At 36.9% G+C, this 19,809-nt stretch overlaps 1 protein-coding gene across 14 annotated transcripts in view; it reads right to left on the reverse strand.

The window, feature by feature from the left end:
- The window catches only part of ERC1 (ELKS/RAB6-interacting/CAST family member 1), a 558,216-nt gene that overhangs the window by 403,972 nt on the left and 134,435 nt on the right, over positions 1–19,809 (reverse strand). For all 14 annotated transcript variants that reach the window (XR_009356580.1, XM_059184416.1, XM_059184418.1 and 11 more), the window contains one exon: positions 6,170–6,337. Coding sequence is in view for 13 of the 14 variants with exons in the window: in XM_059184416.1 (XP_059040399.1) it covers positions 6,170–6,337 (168 nt within the window). In the remaining variant the exon portion in view is untranslated. The remainder of the gene's footprint in view (positions 1–6,169; positions 6,338–19,809) is intronic.

Raw genomic sequence — 19,809 nt, forward strand, 5'->3', positions numbered from 1 at the left:
GTTATTTTAAATTATATTAAATACTATTTAATATATATATATGTTGTGAAGTATAATAAATATACACAAACTCATTAACTTATATATTCCTTATATATTATATATTCCTTATATATTCCTCCTTATCTCCCTTCACCTAGAAGAAATTACTTTGCTGAATTTTTAATCAGAAACATTAATTTCCCTTAAAATAACAGGTTCTATTGAGTGAGTATATCAAATTTACCTACACACTCTTCTCTTAATGAACTTTTGTATAATGTTTCCTCGGTTCTGTTTTGCTTTGTTTTTCTACAGCCAAACAAGGCTACTATGAACATTCCTACACATACCCTGGAGTTCATCTAAGGTGTCTGTATCAGGGAGGGTATACTTATGTTTAATTTCATAACTATTTTCCAAAGCAATTGTATCAATTTAAAAATCCAACAGCACTGTTCAGGAAATCCAGTTGCCGTATTTATGAACATTTGATACTGTCACAGACCTCTAATTTTTGACAACATAGCGTAAAAGGATAGGTAAAAAGTTGTTTCTTAATCTGGTCTTATTTTACATTCCCCTGATTACATTCAGATAAATACTTATCATATTTATTTGTAAGGTATACTTCCTCATATTATATATGTTTCATTAATAGATACATAGGTTATAAAAGTATAAAACCATGTATCCTGATCTAATATATGGGGGCATGCATAAACATCAAAATTAAATGTTCAACTCTGGGGCAAATAGAGGACAATAGTACCTAATCAAGTGAAGATATGCCAAGGAACATCAACTATATTTGAAATTTTCCTTTTTTTTTTTTTCCAATAATGTATGTATGTATGTGTTTGTTTGACAGAGAAATAGAGAACACAAGTAGGCAGAGTGGCAGGCAGCAGGAGAGGACGAAGCAGGCTCTCCACCAAGCAGGGAACTCGACACGGGGCTCAATCCTAGGACCCTGTGATCATGATGTGAGAAGAAGGCAGACACTTAACTGACTAAGCCACCCAGGCGCCCCTAAAATTTTACTTCTTAAGCTGAATAATTACCATTATTTATTTTATTATTCTCTATATTCTTCATATCTTTGAAATAATTGTAAAATATAAAAAGAATATATTAACACATAATTAATAAGCAGGAACTTAGGAAACATAGCACCTATGATTTTTCTTGAAATATTTTCAAAGGAATTCTAGAGCAACCAATAATTAAATAAAAATTTAAACCTTGGGGTATGAAGCAGGAAGATGGCAGCAGAGTAGGAGGACCCTAGTCTCGCTTTGTCCCACAAACACAACTAGATAACTATCAAATCATCCTACATACCCCAGAAATCAACCTGATGACTGACAGAACAAACTCTACAACTAAAGGGAGAGAAGAGGCCACATGGGAGAAGGCAGGCAGTATGAAGACATGGTTTGGGGGAGACAAAGATCTTTGCAGAGGGAGGAAGGTGTGGTCAGAGAAAGGTGAGAGAGAAAGAAAGGAGCACAAGGGAAAGCACAAGGAGAGTATTTCTCCAAAGTCACTGACTTGTAAAAAGAGAGGAGGTATATTTCATGAGTTCTTCCAAGCAGTGGAGTTTTAAAGCCTGGAGTTTTAAAGGTCAGCAGGCTTGGCTGGAATAGAGTCTGGAGGGCACTGAACTACTCCTGGAGAGATGGCAGGCAAAAAACCTGAGAGCAGACAGTGTAGAAACAACGATCTGAAGAGCATCTGGGGTACAGAGTGGGGAGATCACACTTCCCAGAGCACTTCCCTGAGAGATAGCATTCACAGAGACACATCTCTGGGAACAATGGAGCTTGCCAACACCATTTCCTTCCCTTGCCCCTCAGCATACATACAGAGCTAACTGTGGGAAACAGCATAGCACCCACACTGGCTGCTTAACTTATATTAAGCCCTACCCCACTGGGCTCTAGTGGAACTGCCCTTCTCAGTCACACCTGCCTCAGTCCCAGTGCAGCAGGACCCTGTCCCAGAAGACCAGGATTAACCCCCATCCATACCATGTCTCCAGACCATAAAGTTTTGCAGGGCCTCAGTTATGGTGGAGATGGTGACAAGTCTCATTTCACAAGCAGACCAGAGCACACCTAGCAAAAACTTGTCACATTCAGGCCAGGGACCAAACACTGACCACAGCAGGCAAGGAAAGCCCCTATAAATGACTGGCCTGAAGGACAGAGCAGCCAGAACACAAAAGCAGAGCACCTGTAGCACACATAGGAAACAGTCCTTGACAGGTCTCTTCCTGGGAAATACATGACCTCTTCTTTGTAAAGCCATTACTTTCAGGAAGATATATAACTGTCTTTTCTAACACTCAGAAGAAGGCAGAGACATAGATAAAATGTGAAGACAGAGGAATTTATCCCAAATGAAAGAATAAGATAAGTCCATGGCCAGAGATCTTTGTGAAACAGACATAAAGAACACACCTGATGAAGAATTTAAAGCACCAATCATAAGGATACTCACTGGCCTTGAGAAAAGAAGACATCAGTAAGACCCTTACCACAGAGATAAAAGAATTTTAAAAGAATCAAAAGAGATAAAGAGTGTAATAAATGAAATTAGAACCATGCTTGATGCAATGACCAGCAGGCTGGAAGAAGCAGAGAAACAAATTAATGACCTAGAAGACAAAGTAATGATAAGCAATGAAGCTGAACAAACAAGAGAAAAGAATTATGCCACACAAGAACAGATTTAGGGAACTCAGTGACTCCACCAAACATAATAACATTCATAGTATAGAAGTCCCAAAAGAAGAAGAGAGAAAAGGGGCCAGAATATTTACTTCAAGAAATAATAGCTGAGGGTCATCTGGATGACTCAGTCAGTTTAAAGTCTGCATTTGGCCCAGGTCATGATCTCAGGGTCCTGGGATCAAGCCCCATATCAGGCTCCTTGTTCAGTGGGAAGCTTGTTTTTCCCTCTTCCTCTGCCTGCTGCTCCCCGATTGTTAGCGCGCACTCTCGCTCTCTCTCTCTATCTCTCGTCAAACAAATAAATTAAAATCTTAAAAAGAAAGAGAGGAAGGAAGGAAGGAAGGAAGGATAGATGGATAGCTGAACACCTCCTTCATCTGGGAAAGGACAAAAACACCCAGCTCCAGGAGGCAAAAAGAACTCCCCTCAAAATCATTAACAGCAGGCTAACACCAAGACATACTGTAATTACATTTGTAAAGTACAGTGATTAAAAAAAAAATGTCTTAAGGCAGCAAGACAAAAGGAGTCACAACTTACAAGGGAAAACCCCATAGGCTAGTTGGAGAGTTCTCAACAGAAACTGAGCAAGTCAGAAGACAGTGACATGATCTATTCAAAGTGCTAAATGGGAAAAATCTGCAGCCAAGAATACTCTATCCAACAAGGCTATTATTCAGAATAGAAGGAGAGAGAGAGTTTCCCAGACAAACAAAAACTAAAGGATTTCATGACCACTAAACCAGTCCTGCAAGAAGTATTAAAGGGGACTCTCTGAGTGGAAAGGAGAAACCAAAAATGACAGTAATAAAGGTAGGAAAAACAAAACCAGTACAAATGAATACTTCCCTAAAAATCCATCAAGGAACTCACATAAAAAGGATATAAATATAATTACATATACCTAAAACATGGGGAGGAGAAGAAGAAAAAATGAGTTCAAACTTGAATGACAATCAACTTAATACAGACTGATTATTTGGGAGTGCCTCTGTGGCTCAGTTGGTTGTGTGTCCAACTCTTATTTCAGCTCAGGTTGTGATCTCAGGGTCATGAGATGGAGCCCTGCATCAGGCTCCATGCTCAGCAGGGAGTCTGCTTGAGATTCTCCCTCTCCCTCACCCTCTGCCCCTACCCCTCATGCTCACAATCTCTCTCTAAAATAAATAAATAAATCTTTTAAGTCTACACACACACACATATATATACTGATATTCACAGAAGAGGTTATATACAAACCAATGGTAACCATATCAAAAGCCACTAATAAACTTGCGAAAAATAAAGAGAAAGAAATCCAAATACAGCACTATAGCAAATCAGCAAAACATGAAAAAGACAAGACAGGATCAGAGGAAATCTCCAGGAACAACCACAAAACAAGTAATAATTACACACCTATCAATAACTGCTCTGAATGTAAATAGATTATATGTTCCAATCAAAAGAGAGTTCAGAAGGGATTAAAAAAACAACACCCAAAAAGACTCATTTTATTTTTTTTATATCTTTTTTTTAGATTTTTTAAAAAATTTATTTATTTGACAGAGAGAGATCACAGATAGGCAGAAGCAGGCAGAGAGAGAGGGTGAAGCAGGTTCCCTGCTGAGCAGGGAGCCCAATGTGGGGCTCAATCCCAGGACCCTGAGATCATGACCTGAGCCGAAGGCAGAGGCTTAACCCACTGAGCCACCCAGGTACCCCTATTTTAGTTTTTTAAAGATTTTATTTATTTATTTCACAGAAAGATAGCAAGAGAGAGAACACAAGCAAGGGAAGTGGGGAAAGGGCAGGGAGCCTGATTCGGGGCTCGATTCCAAGACCTTGGGATCATGACCTGAGCCAAAAGCAGACGCTCAACAACTGAGCCATCCAGGCGCCCTGAGATCTTTTTAGGCCTAAAGACACATCCAGATTGAAAGTGAAGGGGAGATGGAGAAACAATTACCACACAAATGGGTGTCAAAAGGAAGCTGAATACCAATACTTTATCAGACAAGCTAGATTTCAAGGACTGATAAAGAGAGACAAGCATACTATATAATAATAAAGGGGACAATTCAACAAGATATAACAACTGTAAGAATTTATGTACCCAACATGCAAGCACACAAATATAAAGAACAATTAGTAACAAACATAAAGGAAATAATTGATAGTAACAAAATAATAGGGAATTTTAATGCCCCACTTACATGAACAGACAGCTCATCTTAGCAGAAAATCAATAAGGAGGCATGGCATTGAATAACACACTGGACCAGCTGGACTTATCAGATCTATTCAGAACATTCCATCCTAAGACAGCAGAACAAACATTCTTTTCAAGTGCACATGGAACATTCTCCAGAACAGAACATGTACTAGGTCACAAAACAGGCCTCAATAAATACAAAATGACTGAAGTTATACTATGCACCTTTTCTAACCACAACACTATGAAACAAGAAGTCGACCTCAAGAAAGTCTGGAAAGATCACAAAGACATGGAGGTCAAACAACATGCTACTAAATAATGAATGAGTCAACTAAGAAATCAAAGAAGAGGGGCGCCTGGGTGGCTCAGTGGGTTAAAGCCTCTGCCTTCAGCTCAGGTCATGATCCCAGGGTCCTGGGATCGAGCCCCGCATCGGGCTTTCTGCTCAGCGGGGAGCCTGCTTCCTCCTCTCTCTCTGCCTGCCTCTCTGCCTACTTGTGATCTCTCTCTGCCAAATAAATAAATTAAAAAAAAAAAAAAAAAAAAGCACATGGAAACAAATGAAAATGAAAACACAATGATCCAAAACCTCTGAGATGCAGCAAAAACAGTTCTAAGAATAAAGTTTATCGCAATACAGGCCTATCTCAAGAAGCAAAAGAAACTTCAAATAAACAACCTAAACTTACACCTAAAGGAACTAGAAAAAGACCAATAAACAAAGCCTATGGCCAGCAAAAGGCAGGAAATAATAAAGATTAGAGCAGAAATAGAAACTTTAAAAAAATATATAGAAACTTTAAAAAAAAAAAAAAAAGAACAGGTCAGTGAAACTAGGAAGAGCTGATTCTTTGAAAAAATTAATAAAATTGATAAACCCCTACCCAGACACATCAAAAAGAAAAGAGAAAGGACCCAAATAAATAAAATCACAAATGAGAGAGGAGAAATACAACATCACAAAAATACAAACAATTATACAGGAATATTACTGAAAACTACATGCCAACAAATTGGACAACCTAGAAGAAATGAATAAATTTCAGGATTTTAAATGATCAAAACTAAAACAGGAAGAAACAGGAAATTTGAGCAGACCAACTACCAGCAAAGAAACTGAACCAGTAATCAAAAATCTCCCAACAGACAAAAAAAGTCCAGGACCAGATGGCTTCACAGGGGAATTCTACCAAATATTTAAAGAAGAGTTAATACATATTCTTCTCAAACTATTCCAAAAAACACCACACTTTACCTTCTTCTGAAGAACATTAACCTTCCTCTCTTTCACATCCAGCATGTCCTTGAGGTCATGTATCTCTCCAGCTTGTGTCCCCTTCTCCTCAGCCATATCCTGAATTTGTTTTGTCTTCTTATTCAACATAGTTTCCTTCTCTTCCAAACGCAATCGGAGAGCATCCACCTAAGAATGTGACATTTTTTACAATTGATTAAATGAAAAGAAAGGAACGTAATTCTTCCAAATACTTGTGTATAGTTGCCCAAATGATATTTATATAGTAAACTTTCATTAGAATGATAAAATGCTACTCTAAATATAAATATAGCTATTTAGAAATTAAATCCTAAAACCTATGAGCACTTTTGTAATAAAAATAAAATTTACATTAGTTAAATATACCATGATACCAGGATAAATAGATCTGAATCAAGAGACAAAACTGAGAACTGTCATAAAGAAATTGAGTTTTGCCACTTCTACTGGAGGCTTTAAACAGATTCCCAGGCCCAGCCACCTGAGTTCTGATTCAGTGGGTTTGGGGCTTAGGAATTAGTTTTTCTAACAAGTTCCCAGTGATGCTACACTGATTTAGAAAATCTAAAATTAGAAAGAAAACCATAAACATCATCAAGCATGACACTCGCTGTATCACATAATAGAAACTAGAGGTAGAATATGATGCTTTTGAGACCAACAATCCCATAATGCACTATGAAATCACACAAAGGAAAGCAAAGGTCCACTTTCAGGCCCAGAGACTAGTTAGCTAAAGTCTGGCATCAGTAAACTCTCTCCCCCAAGTTTAATAACAGCTTTGACTAAATAGAATGTTTAAATAATTAGAAATCTAATGAAATCAAGTAAGTCTAATGACAGTACTTATTTTTAAATCCATTCGAAGCAAATTTCATTAAGCATACTCATACATCAAATTTATTTGGGTTTCTGTTTTCGGGGGTGCTTTTTTTTTTTTTTTTTTTTTTTTTTTGCTTTTCCACTAATGATTTACAATTCAGCAAAGAGTTATACAATTATAACAAAACAGAGAGGTGGATTTCTTTCATCTTAAGACAGTGTTTTTCAATAGAAATATAATGTGAGTCATATATAAGCCACATATGAAATTTTAAACTTTCTAGGAGCCCTATTACAAAATAAGAAAGAAACAGATACAATTTTAATAATACAACTTATTTAATCTATCTAAAATATTATCATTTCAAACCCATAATCCATATTAAAAATAATCAACTATTTTATTTTATATTCTTTGTTTCATACTAAGTCCTAAAAGTCCAATGCATATTCTAATTTTTATATTTATATCATATCTCAATTTGGATTACTATATTTCAAGTGCTCCACAGTCACATATGGCTGGTGGCTGTTACACTGAAGGTGCAAATCTAAGATACAAGTATATTTCTATAAAACATCCTTAATCTTGAACTTGTCCTATATTATTTTTCCTGGCTGTCTGTAGATTAACCAACCCACAAAGAAAAAACCGGTAACATGGGTAATGACTCATATTTAGAGCACACCAAAACTCTCAGGGAAAATCTAATATTACATCTAAGCTGTAAGATGTCTAAGAACCCATACCGTGTGTATGGTAGTACTCACTGCTAAGTACTATGCAAAATTGTCCTACAAGATTAGTCTCATTTGAGACTGTATAGTTAAATCATTATGTACTTACAGATTATCTTGGACTATGCTGGAAAGGGAAAACATGTAAATAAACCAAGTTTCATTCTGCTAAACTACACTTCTATCAACCATTTCAATACCACTCGTCCCACCAAACCAGATACTGGGGAAATAATCTTTGTAAGTTCCATTTATAATTCTTCACCACAAGTTCTACCATGCTCCCTCAATAAATACTTTCCACTTCTGACTTTCCTCTATTCTAATAAATGATATATGGTAACCTTGTTATATTCTGGAAAGGCCCACCTAAAAATTTCCAAACATTTAAATTCTTATTTCTGAAACCACCATTTTTTTTCTTCTATACCTACTAAAACTACTCTTCGTGCATAGCATTACCTCTCATCTATCATCTCTTTTTCATCATTCATCCCTATTCTGGTTTGTCTTTTCTCCCAGTCTGAGCAATCCTTTCCAACACAGTGTCTTATCATCTCCTTTCTATTTTAGCCATACTTATTTTATAAATCTTTACTTCTAAATTAAATGGTTTTCTTCATTCTATCCTTAGATTTCTGAACCTTTCTGCATATGGTCATGTATATATAGCTTGCCAACGCTATATACAGTATATTAAAAATCCTCCCAATTCTGTCTTCAAGCACTGTACCTTCTTCACTTGCATCCTCCCTGTGGACAATTGCACTTTCCCATGGCAACCTGGGAAACTGACACTTAGGAAAGACAGATAAAAATAAGCAATAGAGTAGGAATTTAAGATTAACTGGACTGTCTCCAGATCCTACAATCTCAGCAACTAATTATATACTACTCCACTAAGAGCTAGACAAAAAAAAGTAAATATGATTTCATATATATATGAAATTCTAGAAAATATACACTAATTACAGTAATAGAAAAGAATAGTAATAAATCAAGGGTTGCCTGGGAAGAGGGAAAAGGGGAAAGTAGTGAAGAATATCAGGGAAAAGCGAAAGAAAAGGATTACAAAAAGGCGCAAGAAAATATATGGGGGGCATGTTCATTATCTTAACTGTGGTACTGGAAGAAAATACAGGAAAATACTTTTAGGACACAGAGGCATGTAAGGTTTCATGTTTAAAGAAACAGAAAAGATGTATCGTAAGAAAAAATAGTGGTAAATCCAACTCTGTTATAATTTAAAACTTTGCATCATGATACCATTTCATGGTGTTTGTTTTATTTTTTTATCTATATTTCATGTGCCTAAAACAGGTCTTAATAGCAATAATATTAAAGAAAATAGATGAATATTTACACTTGCTTTAAAAATGTAAATATTTTATAAACTGACAAAATTAAGTAAGGTCCAATACTGAACTTCAATTTTTTAAATTTATGACCATTTACAATCCCTCAAAAATATTTAAATATCTAGGTATAACAAAACATGTAAAGTATCTATATGCTGACAATTACAACTAATAAGAAAGACCTGTCTAAATGTGTTCTTTCCTTGAATACCTTATGAAATGCATGTCAAGATAGCCAGCCTACTTAAAATTTTCCTCAGGGACATGGAAAAAGAAAAGATAAAGTAATAAAAGATAAAAGTAATAAAGTAATAATAAATGTTTTGCTGACAAGCAGGAGAACTACAATAAATCAAGCCCAGTGAATCCACGAGATGTTACCACTAAAAATGTCCAGTTTGGGTGCCTAAATTCAGCACTAAAGATCTCACAGCAAGAATTAAAATCTAGTGCAAAACAAAGATGAATGATGTGATTTCCACAGAGTTCCCCAATAGCCCTATCTAAAGTGCATGATGACAAAAGTCTTTACATTTCCTTGGTTTTTCTTCACCAACCTATTAAAATCAGAAACAGGAACACCTGGGTGGCTCAGTTGGTTAAGCAGCTGCCTTCAGCTCAGGACATGATCCCAGCAGCCTGGGATCGAGTCCCACATCGGGCTCCTTGCTTGGCAGGGAGCCTGCTTCTCCCTCTGCCTCTGCCTACCTCTCTGTCTGCCTGTGCTCACTCTCGCTCCTCTCTCTCTGACAAATAAATAAATAAAATCTTTTAAATAAATAAATAAATAAAGATAGATAAAATCAGAAACACTCTACCATGCAAAGAAGCAAAAAGGTCCACAAGACAAATGTCAGAACTGAATACGGATTCAATTTGGAGTAAAGGACTGCCACCATAGAACAAGGACTTTTGTGGAATATGAAAATCAACAACCAGCCTACTTAAGATGCCAAAAGAGCCAACTGACCCTTATCCATTTGGCATTCAGGCACAGCTCAACTGGCCTGCATAGCTACTAATCCTATTTGACAGTATCAGATTTGGTTCCTGTTAGCTGAATCCATTACAGGGCATCAGTCACGGTTATTCAAGAGGGTGCTTACTGAACCCACTGACTCTTCTGCACAAAGAGGTCAAAGTCTTAGCAAAGTATACATGTCAAAAATTTTAAAAATAAAAAAATCCTATGCTAAATCATTTGTGCCTAACTTCTACATTCTAATTTGTATTCTGTATACTGTATATCTTACTTCTAACGTATCTACCACATATCCCAATAACCTCAAGCAAAAACCAAACTAACTCACCAAAAAACACTTCACACAATAGTCCCAAAGTGCATTATTAAATTATTTTTATAAAGACAAAAAGCCCAGATATTTAAACTTATAGGTAAGTCTTAAATGCCTAATTTCCTTGTCTCTCAGTTCTTCTCTGCATTAATTTCAAAAAATGAAATGTTTTCCATCTGTGGGTAAGGAATCAGAATAGAGCAGGAATACATCCCTGAGCATTTCCAAATGTTTCTCATTCTGATAGTACTAAAGTCCCATAGAACAATAACTGTAAGACCTCTTGTTGCTGCTTCTTTACCAAGAGAACCTAGATGGCCTAGCTGCATGTTTACATTAGATCCCTCACTCAGTTAAGTGACCCGTAAATGTGCCAGTGCTAACCAGTCATAAATACCTGCATGCCATTTTGAGGGAATGTCAGGTATGAGACCCACAGGAATTGGTGAGTGAAAAAGGCCAAAAATGAAAACTCTTGTTTTCATCTTACATCTTACATCTTCAGTGTAAGAGTAGCTGGGAATTCAGTCTTTCACATAAAAAAATCTCATATCACAAATATTAGGTACAGAAATTACTCAAGTCCATACTCTAATTACTAAGTGATCTTTCCTTTACTAGTTATTTAATCCATACTCTCTTTCTTGGTCTGCTTTTTTTGGGGGGTTTTTTGTACAATACAGAATTTAAATGTGCTGATCTGGAGATCTAAGATAAAAATAACCACAAAAACCACTCTGCTACTACTAGATTAATTGCTCTGAATTCTACACTGATCTTTTTGGTCAGTAGTGAGCTAAGTTCATAGCACAATTTTGCGTGGGGTCCATATTTTGCAAACCACAAAAAACATATTCAGGAAAGCCCCTCAGAGACTAGCAGGACACACAGTCATCACCCTAATACCATACCTGGCAGGAGGAATAAGACCTTGTTTATTCAATTCAAATGCACGGAAGAACAGCATCCACCTACCTTGCCAAGAGTCAAGGTCTGTGGCAAGCAGGTTATGCCAACTTCAACAAAAACAGAAGGTTTTTCTCTATAAGATTTTTCTACCAATGGACATGAGCAGAAAAATGGCTACCTTGCTCTTTTGGCCTCTCACTTCTGAGCACAAAACTATTATTTATCTTAAGTTATCTTAATCTTCTTTCATTTTACATCAATAAATACATCTATCTAAATACACATGAGCACTAAGAATTGCATGGATACAATGGCTTATTTCCTTTAACTCCTAACTTGGCTTTGCCAGTATGTTTCACTCCTCTTTAACTCTCTGACCCCACTGGATTAGTTTTCTTCACTGGATCCTCTATCATTTTCCCCTCTTCACGTCTTACTTTATATAACTTCCTCTGGAGGAACCAATTCAATCCTAGGCTTTAATCACCACCTCCATAATAACAACTTCCTCATCTTTACTCCCAACCCCAACAGTACAAAAATCTTGAGGTTCTAACAAAATAATCTTCCTAATCCAGTTCTCCACTGAATATTTAGTTTAGAATAAGATTTTTAAAGAACCTTTTCTTTTAAAGAACCTTTAAATATCACCTAATGTGGTCCAACATAAATGTAAGTTAAATCTTTTGGTATTTATTATATTACTTTCTGCATTTTTTTCCTATATTTGGCATTATTTCATAAAATTTTAAAAAATTAATAATCTAAGCAAATTTTGTTTTTTTAAAAGGTTTTATTTGACAGAAAGAGAGGCACAGCAAGAAAGGGACATAGGAAGCATGGGAAGTGGGAAGCAAGAGACCTGCTTCTCCTTGCTGAGCAGGGAGCCCAATGTAGGGTTCTATCCCAGGACACCGAGATCATGACCTGAGCCAAAGGCAGATGCTTAACAACTGAGCTACCCAGGTGCCCCTAAACTCCTCATTTTAAAGGTGATGAAATCAAAGCCCAAACTAAGTGATTTGCCCAAGATCACTAAGTATAATTTCCTATCACCATATTTCTCATTGTTCTCATCTAGAAAAGAGGCTGAATGAAGAGCATTGGGCCATGGGATTGACAACATCCACAAGTAAACCTTTTTAAAAGGCTATTTTGACAAACTGCACTGAGCTCTGTTTGAAGCTTCCTACCTGACAAAAAGTTGAAGAGCTCAGAAAAACATCAAAAAGGCCAGGGTTACAGATGTGCTATTCTACAGTACACAGTACAGTTTATCAGTACTTTGCACACCAAAAAAAAAAAAAAAAAAAAAGAGGCTACAAATTGAGACTTAAAAACCAATGTCAATATTGTCTCCACCCACTTTACCCTAAAAATTCATAATCTTTGTAAAATAATCAAGTTGTTTTAAAGACAACATAACAATGTACAATGTATACAATAACAAACTGTATTCAGCTATGTAGTCACAGTAGAAACGTTATATTGATCTCTGCAAATCTGATAAAGACAGCCATCATAGTTCTTCAACCCCGACCCCTCTAAGCCAACACATATGTAACACTTCCTTATTAAACCTTATACCCCTCTCTGTGTGGAACCCTTTGAATCACAGAAAGAGACAATATCCTCCTTAGAAGGACCTTTAAAGGTCACCTGATTCAATCTTTCATCTAAATCCCAGGTCTCTATATCCCCTTTATTTTTTTTTTAAAGATTTTATTTATTTATTTGATAGAGAGAGATCACAAGTAGACGGAGAGGCAGGCAGAGAGAGAAAGAGAGGGAAGCAGGCTCCCTGCCAAACAGAGAGCCCGATGCGGGACTCGATCCCAGGACCCTGAGATCATGACCCGAGCCGAAGGCAGCTGCTTAACCCACTGAGCCACCCAGGTGCCCTCTATATCTCCTTTAAACAGGCTTCTCTAGGGGCGTCTGGGTGGCTCAGTGGCTTAAAGCCTCTGCCTTCGGCTTAGGTCATGATCCCAGGGTCCTGGGATCGAGCCCCAGATCGGGCTCCCTGATCAGCAGGGAGCCTGTTGTCTCCTCTCTCTCTCTCTCTCTGCCTGCCTCTCTGCCTATTTGTGATCTCTGTCTGTAAAATAAATAAATAAATAAACAGGCTTCTCTAGTATTTGAAAACCTCTAGCAAAACCCAGGTACACAGTTCTTCTCTAGAGGCTGCCCATGCTCTGCTTTTACCAGGCATAAAAGCGATCTCTGATCTCGAAGTTTAAAAAATCATTTTTCTGTAATTTTATCGACTGGCCCAAGTTCAACCCCTCAAGCTAGATGTTCTTCCACATAACAGCCATTCAGATACATTGCATCTATCATGTACTCCCAAAAGCATTTCTTTTCCAAGCTACCCTTCAACTATTCCTTAATATGCCATGGTTTCAGACTCTTTATGTCTAAACATGCTTAAATATACCAATGCCCTTTAAATCATTATACCCAGAATTCAGTATGTTATGGCTGATTACTTCACCCTTACTTCTAGACACTTACAAAACAACTGAAGATTGCATATGTTTTTTTGTTTTTGAGGGTGTATTCTGGCAGTCACTACACAGATACTGAAGAATTACTGAAGTAGACTGTTTTGCTTTTGTCAGATTTTATGGGTTTGGTTGGGATTCTTTTGTTTCCTGGCTAGGGTTTGTTTTTTTTTTTTTTTTTTTTAAGATTTATTTAACTATTTATTTGAAAGAGAAGATGACATACACAGTAGTGGGGGGAGGGACAGAGAAAGGAGGAGACAAGCAGATTCCCTACAGAGCAGGAAGCCCACCTCTCAGCTTGATCCCACCCTGAGATCATACCTCAACCAACTGAACCACCCAGGCACCTCTACTGGCTAGCTTTTTTTGGAGAAAGGGAGGGAGAGAACTCTAAAGATTTTTACAGTTATCCTATTAAATTTTTTATCCTGCTTGGTTTAGACATTACTCTGCTCTTTAAAGATCTTTCAGAATGCTAAATTTCTTATCTAACATACACATTAACCCCCATATTTTTTCCATCCAATTCATTAATAAAAATATTTAACGAGGAGGAGTCAAGTTTAGAGAATACATAATATCACCAGAAGCTTTTACATAGGTTACCATATATTATTAAACACCATATTTGGGGAAAAGTCATTTTATAGTTATGAAAAAACCTACAGTTATGAAGAAACCTAATTATCACCTTAACTAGCTTACATTTCTCCATCTTACTTACACTGCCTTGCCAGTGCCTTGAAGAGGTAAAGGTCTACTGTATCTCTCATAAATCCCTGATCTTCCAAAACTAGAAATACTGCCAAAGAATAATATAAAATTAGCCCTAGATGACCTAGTTTTGATGCTGACTTTTAGCGATCACCATTCCAAATTCAAGGCCCTCCAACAATTCTACCCTAAAATAGCACTTAGGAAAAAGAGAACAAATAGAAGGTTGATGGAGGGATGTGGGTGGAGGATGGGCTAGTTGGGTGATGGATAATAAGGAGGGCACTTATTGTGATGAGCACTGGGTGTTATATGTAAGTGATTAATTACTGAATTCTACTCCTGAAACCAATAATGCATGTACATTAATGAATTAGAATTTAAATAAAAATAAAAATAAAAAGATGTTGTTTCAAGTTCTTAAGTGAACGGAGGCCGCTGGTCTTTGAATCACACTTTGAAGAGATCTCTTGAATGCTTTCTTAGAATTTCTCTTTTCACACATTTTGGGCCCTCACTTTCATTTTTCCAACACTAAATACACAGCCTACTCCTTTTAATTCTATGATAGAAAAGACAACAGCAATCTAGATGCAGAATTTCACCTGCTGTATCATTTAACAACTCTATACCAAGAACCAGAAGCAAATGACAAGCTCAACCTTTTATGATCTTCCTCCGAAAGTCTTCTCTTTTATTGGATAACATCAATTATTTTGAAGTTTTGATTTTTTTTTTTTTTTAAAGATTTTATTTATTTATTTGTAAGAGAGAGAGAGAGAGTGAGAGCAAGCACAGGCAGATAGAGTGGAAGGCAGAGTCAGAGGGAGAAGCAGGCTCCCTGCGGAGCAAGGAGCCCGATGTGGGACTCGATCCCAGGACGCTGGGATCATGACCTGAGCCGAAGGCAGCTGCTTAACCAACTGAGCCACCCAGGCGTCCCAAGTTTTGATTTTTTTTTAAAGATTTTATTTATTTATTTGACAGAGAGAGATCACAAGTAGGCAGAGAGGCAGGCAGAGAGAGGAGGAAGCAGGCTCTCTGCCGAGCAGAGAGTCCCATGCAGGGCTCAATCCCAGGACCCTGAGATCATGACCTAAGCCGAAGGCAGAGGCTTTAACCCACTGAGTCACCCAGGCACCACTGAGTTTTGATATTAATGGCATTGTTGTTATATGGACTATGCCAAATTCTTACATTGATATTTGATTTTCTTTTCCTGTCACATTAATCTCCCTTTTCTACTATTCTCTCTTGAATCTCACTCCTTTTTTGTAGAACAATTTTGTTTTTAGCAGTTCTTTATATGTGATCCATAGGTAGTAAACTATCAGTTTGTGTTAGTCTGAAAAATAAAAAGTCTTTATTCTACCTCCACTGATGAATAATAGTTTCACTGGGTTCAATTATGTGTTGCCAAAGTTTTTCACTAAATTTGAAGATTCCACTCTACAATATTCTCTCTTGCTCCTGTTGTTGCTCTTAGAAGACCTGCTGCTGGCCTGTTAATCCTTTGTAGGTACACTATGTTTCCTCTCTGGTGGTTTTTAAAATCAGTTTATCTGTGATTTATGGTAGTTGTGGATATCTTCCTGCTCAAGAATTATTTGCTCCTAAATTGAAGGTCCATTCCTATCATGTAATCAGAAATATTCACAGTAATTACATCTTCTAAAATTGCCTCCCATTCCCTCTAGCCTCCCCTTTTGAAACTCCCATATTATGTTAGATTTCTATTTCAACACACTTCTCTTTAATTCCTATCTCTTAATGTGCCTTATTGCTTTTTGGATATAATTCCTCAGATGTATCTTTCAATTCACGAACTTTTCCTATAGCATTCTCTCATCTGCAGTTAAACCGCTATACTATTCTTTCACTTTAGTTATTAGGTATTTCGTACCTAAAACACTTTTTTGGGGTGCCTGGGTAGCTCAGTGGGTTAAAGCCTCTGCCTTCAGCTTGGGTCATGATCTCAGGGTCCTGGGATTGAGCTCTCTGTTCGGCGGGGAACTTGCTTCCTCCTCTCTCTGCCTGCCTCTCTGCCTGCTTCTGATCTCTCTCTGTCAAATAAATAAATAAAATCTTAAAAAAAAAAAAAAAGTTTACAACACTTTTTTGTTCCTTAATAACCTGCCTGGTATTATTTGTAGTGTTTTTTCCTTTGCTCATATTTTAAATCCTTCCTTCATATATTTGATATTGATCGTATTTACTGAGCCCTAAAAGTACATGCATTAATTCATTTTACTCTTAAAATACTCTAGAAGGTAATTTTATTATTCTTCTCATAAATAGGGACATTAAAGCACAATAAGTATAAACTTACATAACAAGTAAATGGCAAAGCCAAGACTAAAAGACACTGAACAACTAGAGCTAGTGCTACCTTTATTACATTGCCTCAGGTTTTCCTCTCAACAGTCCTCAAACAATAGCCCAAGAAGCTGTATCTTCTCCATTCTAAAGAATGTGCCTATGCTTACTACTCCATCCATTATTTTAATCATTTCATTTATGGTCTCATTCTATTACCCAATGTTCCTAAGGGTCTAATCACTCTATTTGTTCTTACTTCTAATACTGGTTCGGGGTAGATTAAATTCCACAGGTAATTAAGTAATTTGGGATTGCAAATTCATTTAAGCAGAGCTCCCATCTATGGGATTCTGTATGAACTAGGCTAAAATCAGTGTTAACAGCAGCTGTGCAGGGCACCTGGGTGGCTCAGTGGGTTAAAGCCTCTGCCTTCGGCTCAGGTCAGATCCCAGGGTCCTTGGTTCGACCCCCGCATCGGGCTCTCTCCTCACTGGGGAGCCTGCTTCCCCCTCTCTCTCTGCCTACTTGTGATCTCTCTCTCTGTGTCAAATAAATAAACAAAAGATTAAAAAAAAAAAAAAAACAGCAGCTGTGCATATACAAACTCAAAGCTTATGAGAAGACACCTTTCTTCTGACCCTAAGACCAGGTAAGTTAGTTTCTCACATTGTCAACTAATAGTGTAGAAGGAACTTTTTCTAGTCCACTTATTCCCAGGAAAGTCCTGGATTTACACAGGAGTATCAGTTTCAAAACCCTACCCCATTTAGGGCCAAGGTCCACTATCAACATGTCACCATTAAAATCTAAGTCCCTCAGTTACCAAAAAGAATAACCCTTCAGAACATCCGTAGTTTAGAGTCCTTGCTGACAGATGCATAGTGTTGGAAGGGATGGGGAAAAACGGGGACATCTGCCCTGCCAGAGAGATCTGCCAAAACAACTCTGAGAATCAATGTGGTACATACACCATAACCAACACACCTTACGGTAGTTACACAGTCAGAATTAATGCTTTCAAACGCCTATCAACTTGAAGAAAGAACTAAATTACTCATAATCCTCAATTCACTTAGTTCTATTGTTGTCTTATTTTATTATTTTTCCATCCACATCCAATATCCACTCCTCATTCAATACACATCCATTCTGTGTGTGATGTTACTAAATGTGCATATAACTTAGAAATATAGAGGCTTATTTTTAAGCCTCTTTAAATTTAAAAATATGTACGTATTTTTAATTTATATGAATGCTTTATACCTCATTCTCTTACTTTTTTAAAAAATATGTATCTGTGGCCCTATGAATACTTCTAGATCATTGCTTTTGACTTTTACATAGTATTACATAGTATATATTCACTGTATTTCACTTATCTAACCCCTCCAGTAAAAAACCATTTGGACTGCCTTCAATCCTCTGTGCTATAGTGAACAACCATTTTTTTTTTTTTTTTAAGATTTTCTTGATTTATTTGACTGAGAGAGACACAGCAAAAGAGAAAATACAGCAGGGAGAGTGGAAGAGGGAGAAGCAGGCTTCCCACTGAGCAGGGAGCCTGATACGGGGCTTGATTCCTGCACCCTGAGATCATGACCTGAGCCAAGGGCAGACATTTAAATAACTGAATGATCCACCCAGGCGCCCCTATAGTGAACATCCTTATACATGTCCTCCTGTAGACCAGTGGGAAATTTTCTCTAGGGAACATATCCAGGAGTGGGATTACTGGAACCAACTATGCCATCTATGTTCCTGTTAGCTTCCTTACAAACACTGAACATTGACTCATTTTCTAATTTATACCAATTTGAACAATGGAATGTAGCTTTTTGTCTCTGAAATTTACATTTCTTTGTTTACTAATGAGACTGAGGATCCCATGCTATATTTATTTGTTAACCACTTAGGTTTCCTTGTCTGTTACTTGTCTATTTAAATCCTCTCTCTCCTTATAGTCTCTTTTTCTTACAGACTTACAAGCATCCTTTTTTTATTCTGTATGTTAATCTTTGTTATTTTGGGAGGTGTGAAAATACCTTCTCCCAATGAGTCACATATCTGTTAACTTTGTCAGTAGTGTTCTTTCTTGAACAAAAATACTTAAATTTGATGGTGTCACTTAAGATTTCTCACCTAAGATACATTTTCATTGATTAGCTATATGGTTTAGCCTTTCACACTGGGGTCTTTAATCAATATGGAGTCCACTCTATCTGGCACCAGGTAGGTGGCCAATTTTATTCTCCATATAGCAAGCCAGTTTTCTAACACACACTTAATTAGCACTAGTTTATGATGCTCCCCTCTACATACATGTTTAAACTCTTTATTATTATTTTTTTCACTGCTCTATCTGCCCATTCCTGTACCAGTACTATACCATTCTGGGGTGCACTGACTGGTTTAGTTAGTTATATGGCTCTGAAGTACATTTTCAGAGCTATTAGAGCAGATCTCCCTTCTTTTCCTCTTTTTCTTCACATTAATGTTAAGATAGTTTTATTTGTCCATATAATTTTTAAAATTTTTCAATTGTTGTAAAATATACAAAACATAAAATTTGCGATCTTAACCATTTTTAAGTGTACTGAACTCAGTGACATTCACACTGTTGTATATCCAATCTCCAGAACTCCCTTCATCTTGCAAATCAAAACTGTTCAATAAAAAAACAAAACAACAACAAAAAAACTCATTCCCCCCAACTCATAGCAACCAACATTCTCTGACTTCTTTAGAACCTTCTGTAAGTGAAATAATAATATCTTTTTGTGACTCGCCCATGTAAAACTTAAGGTAAAATTAGTTTCTAAAAATTTACTGCTGGGAACATTTCAGTTGATGTATACACTAACTTAGGCAGAACTGATATCCTCACAGTATTAAATTATACCACCTACTGATATCAACAGATCCTCTGAATTTTTTTCTTCATCCTCCTATAGAGTCTT

This window comes from Mustela lutreola, chromosome 8, assembly GCF_030435805.1.
Source record: "Mustela lutreola isolate mMusLut2 chromosome 8, mMusLut2.pri, whole genome shotgun sequence".
NCBI classification, from domain to species: domain Eukaryota; kingdom Metazoa; phylum Chordata; class Mammalia; order Carnivora; family Mustelidae; genus Mustela; species Mustela lutreola.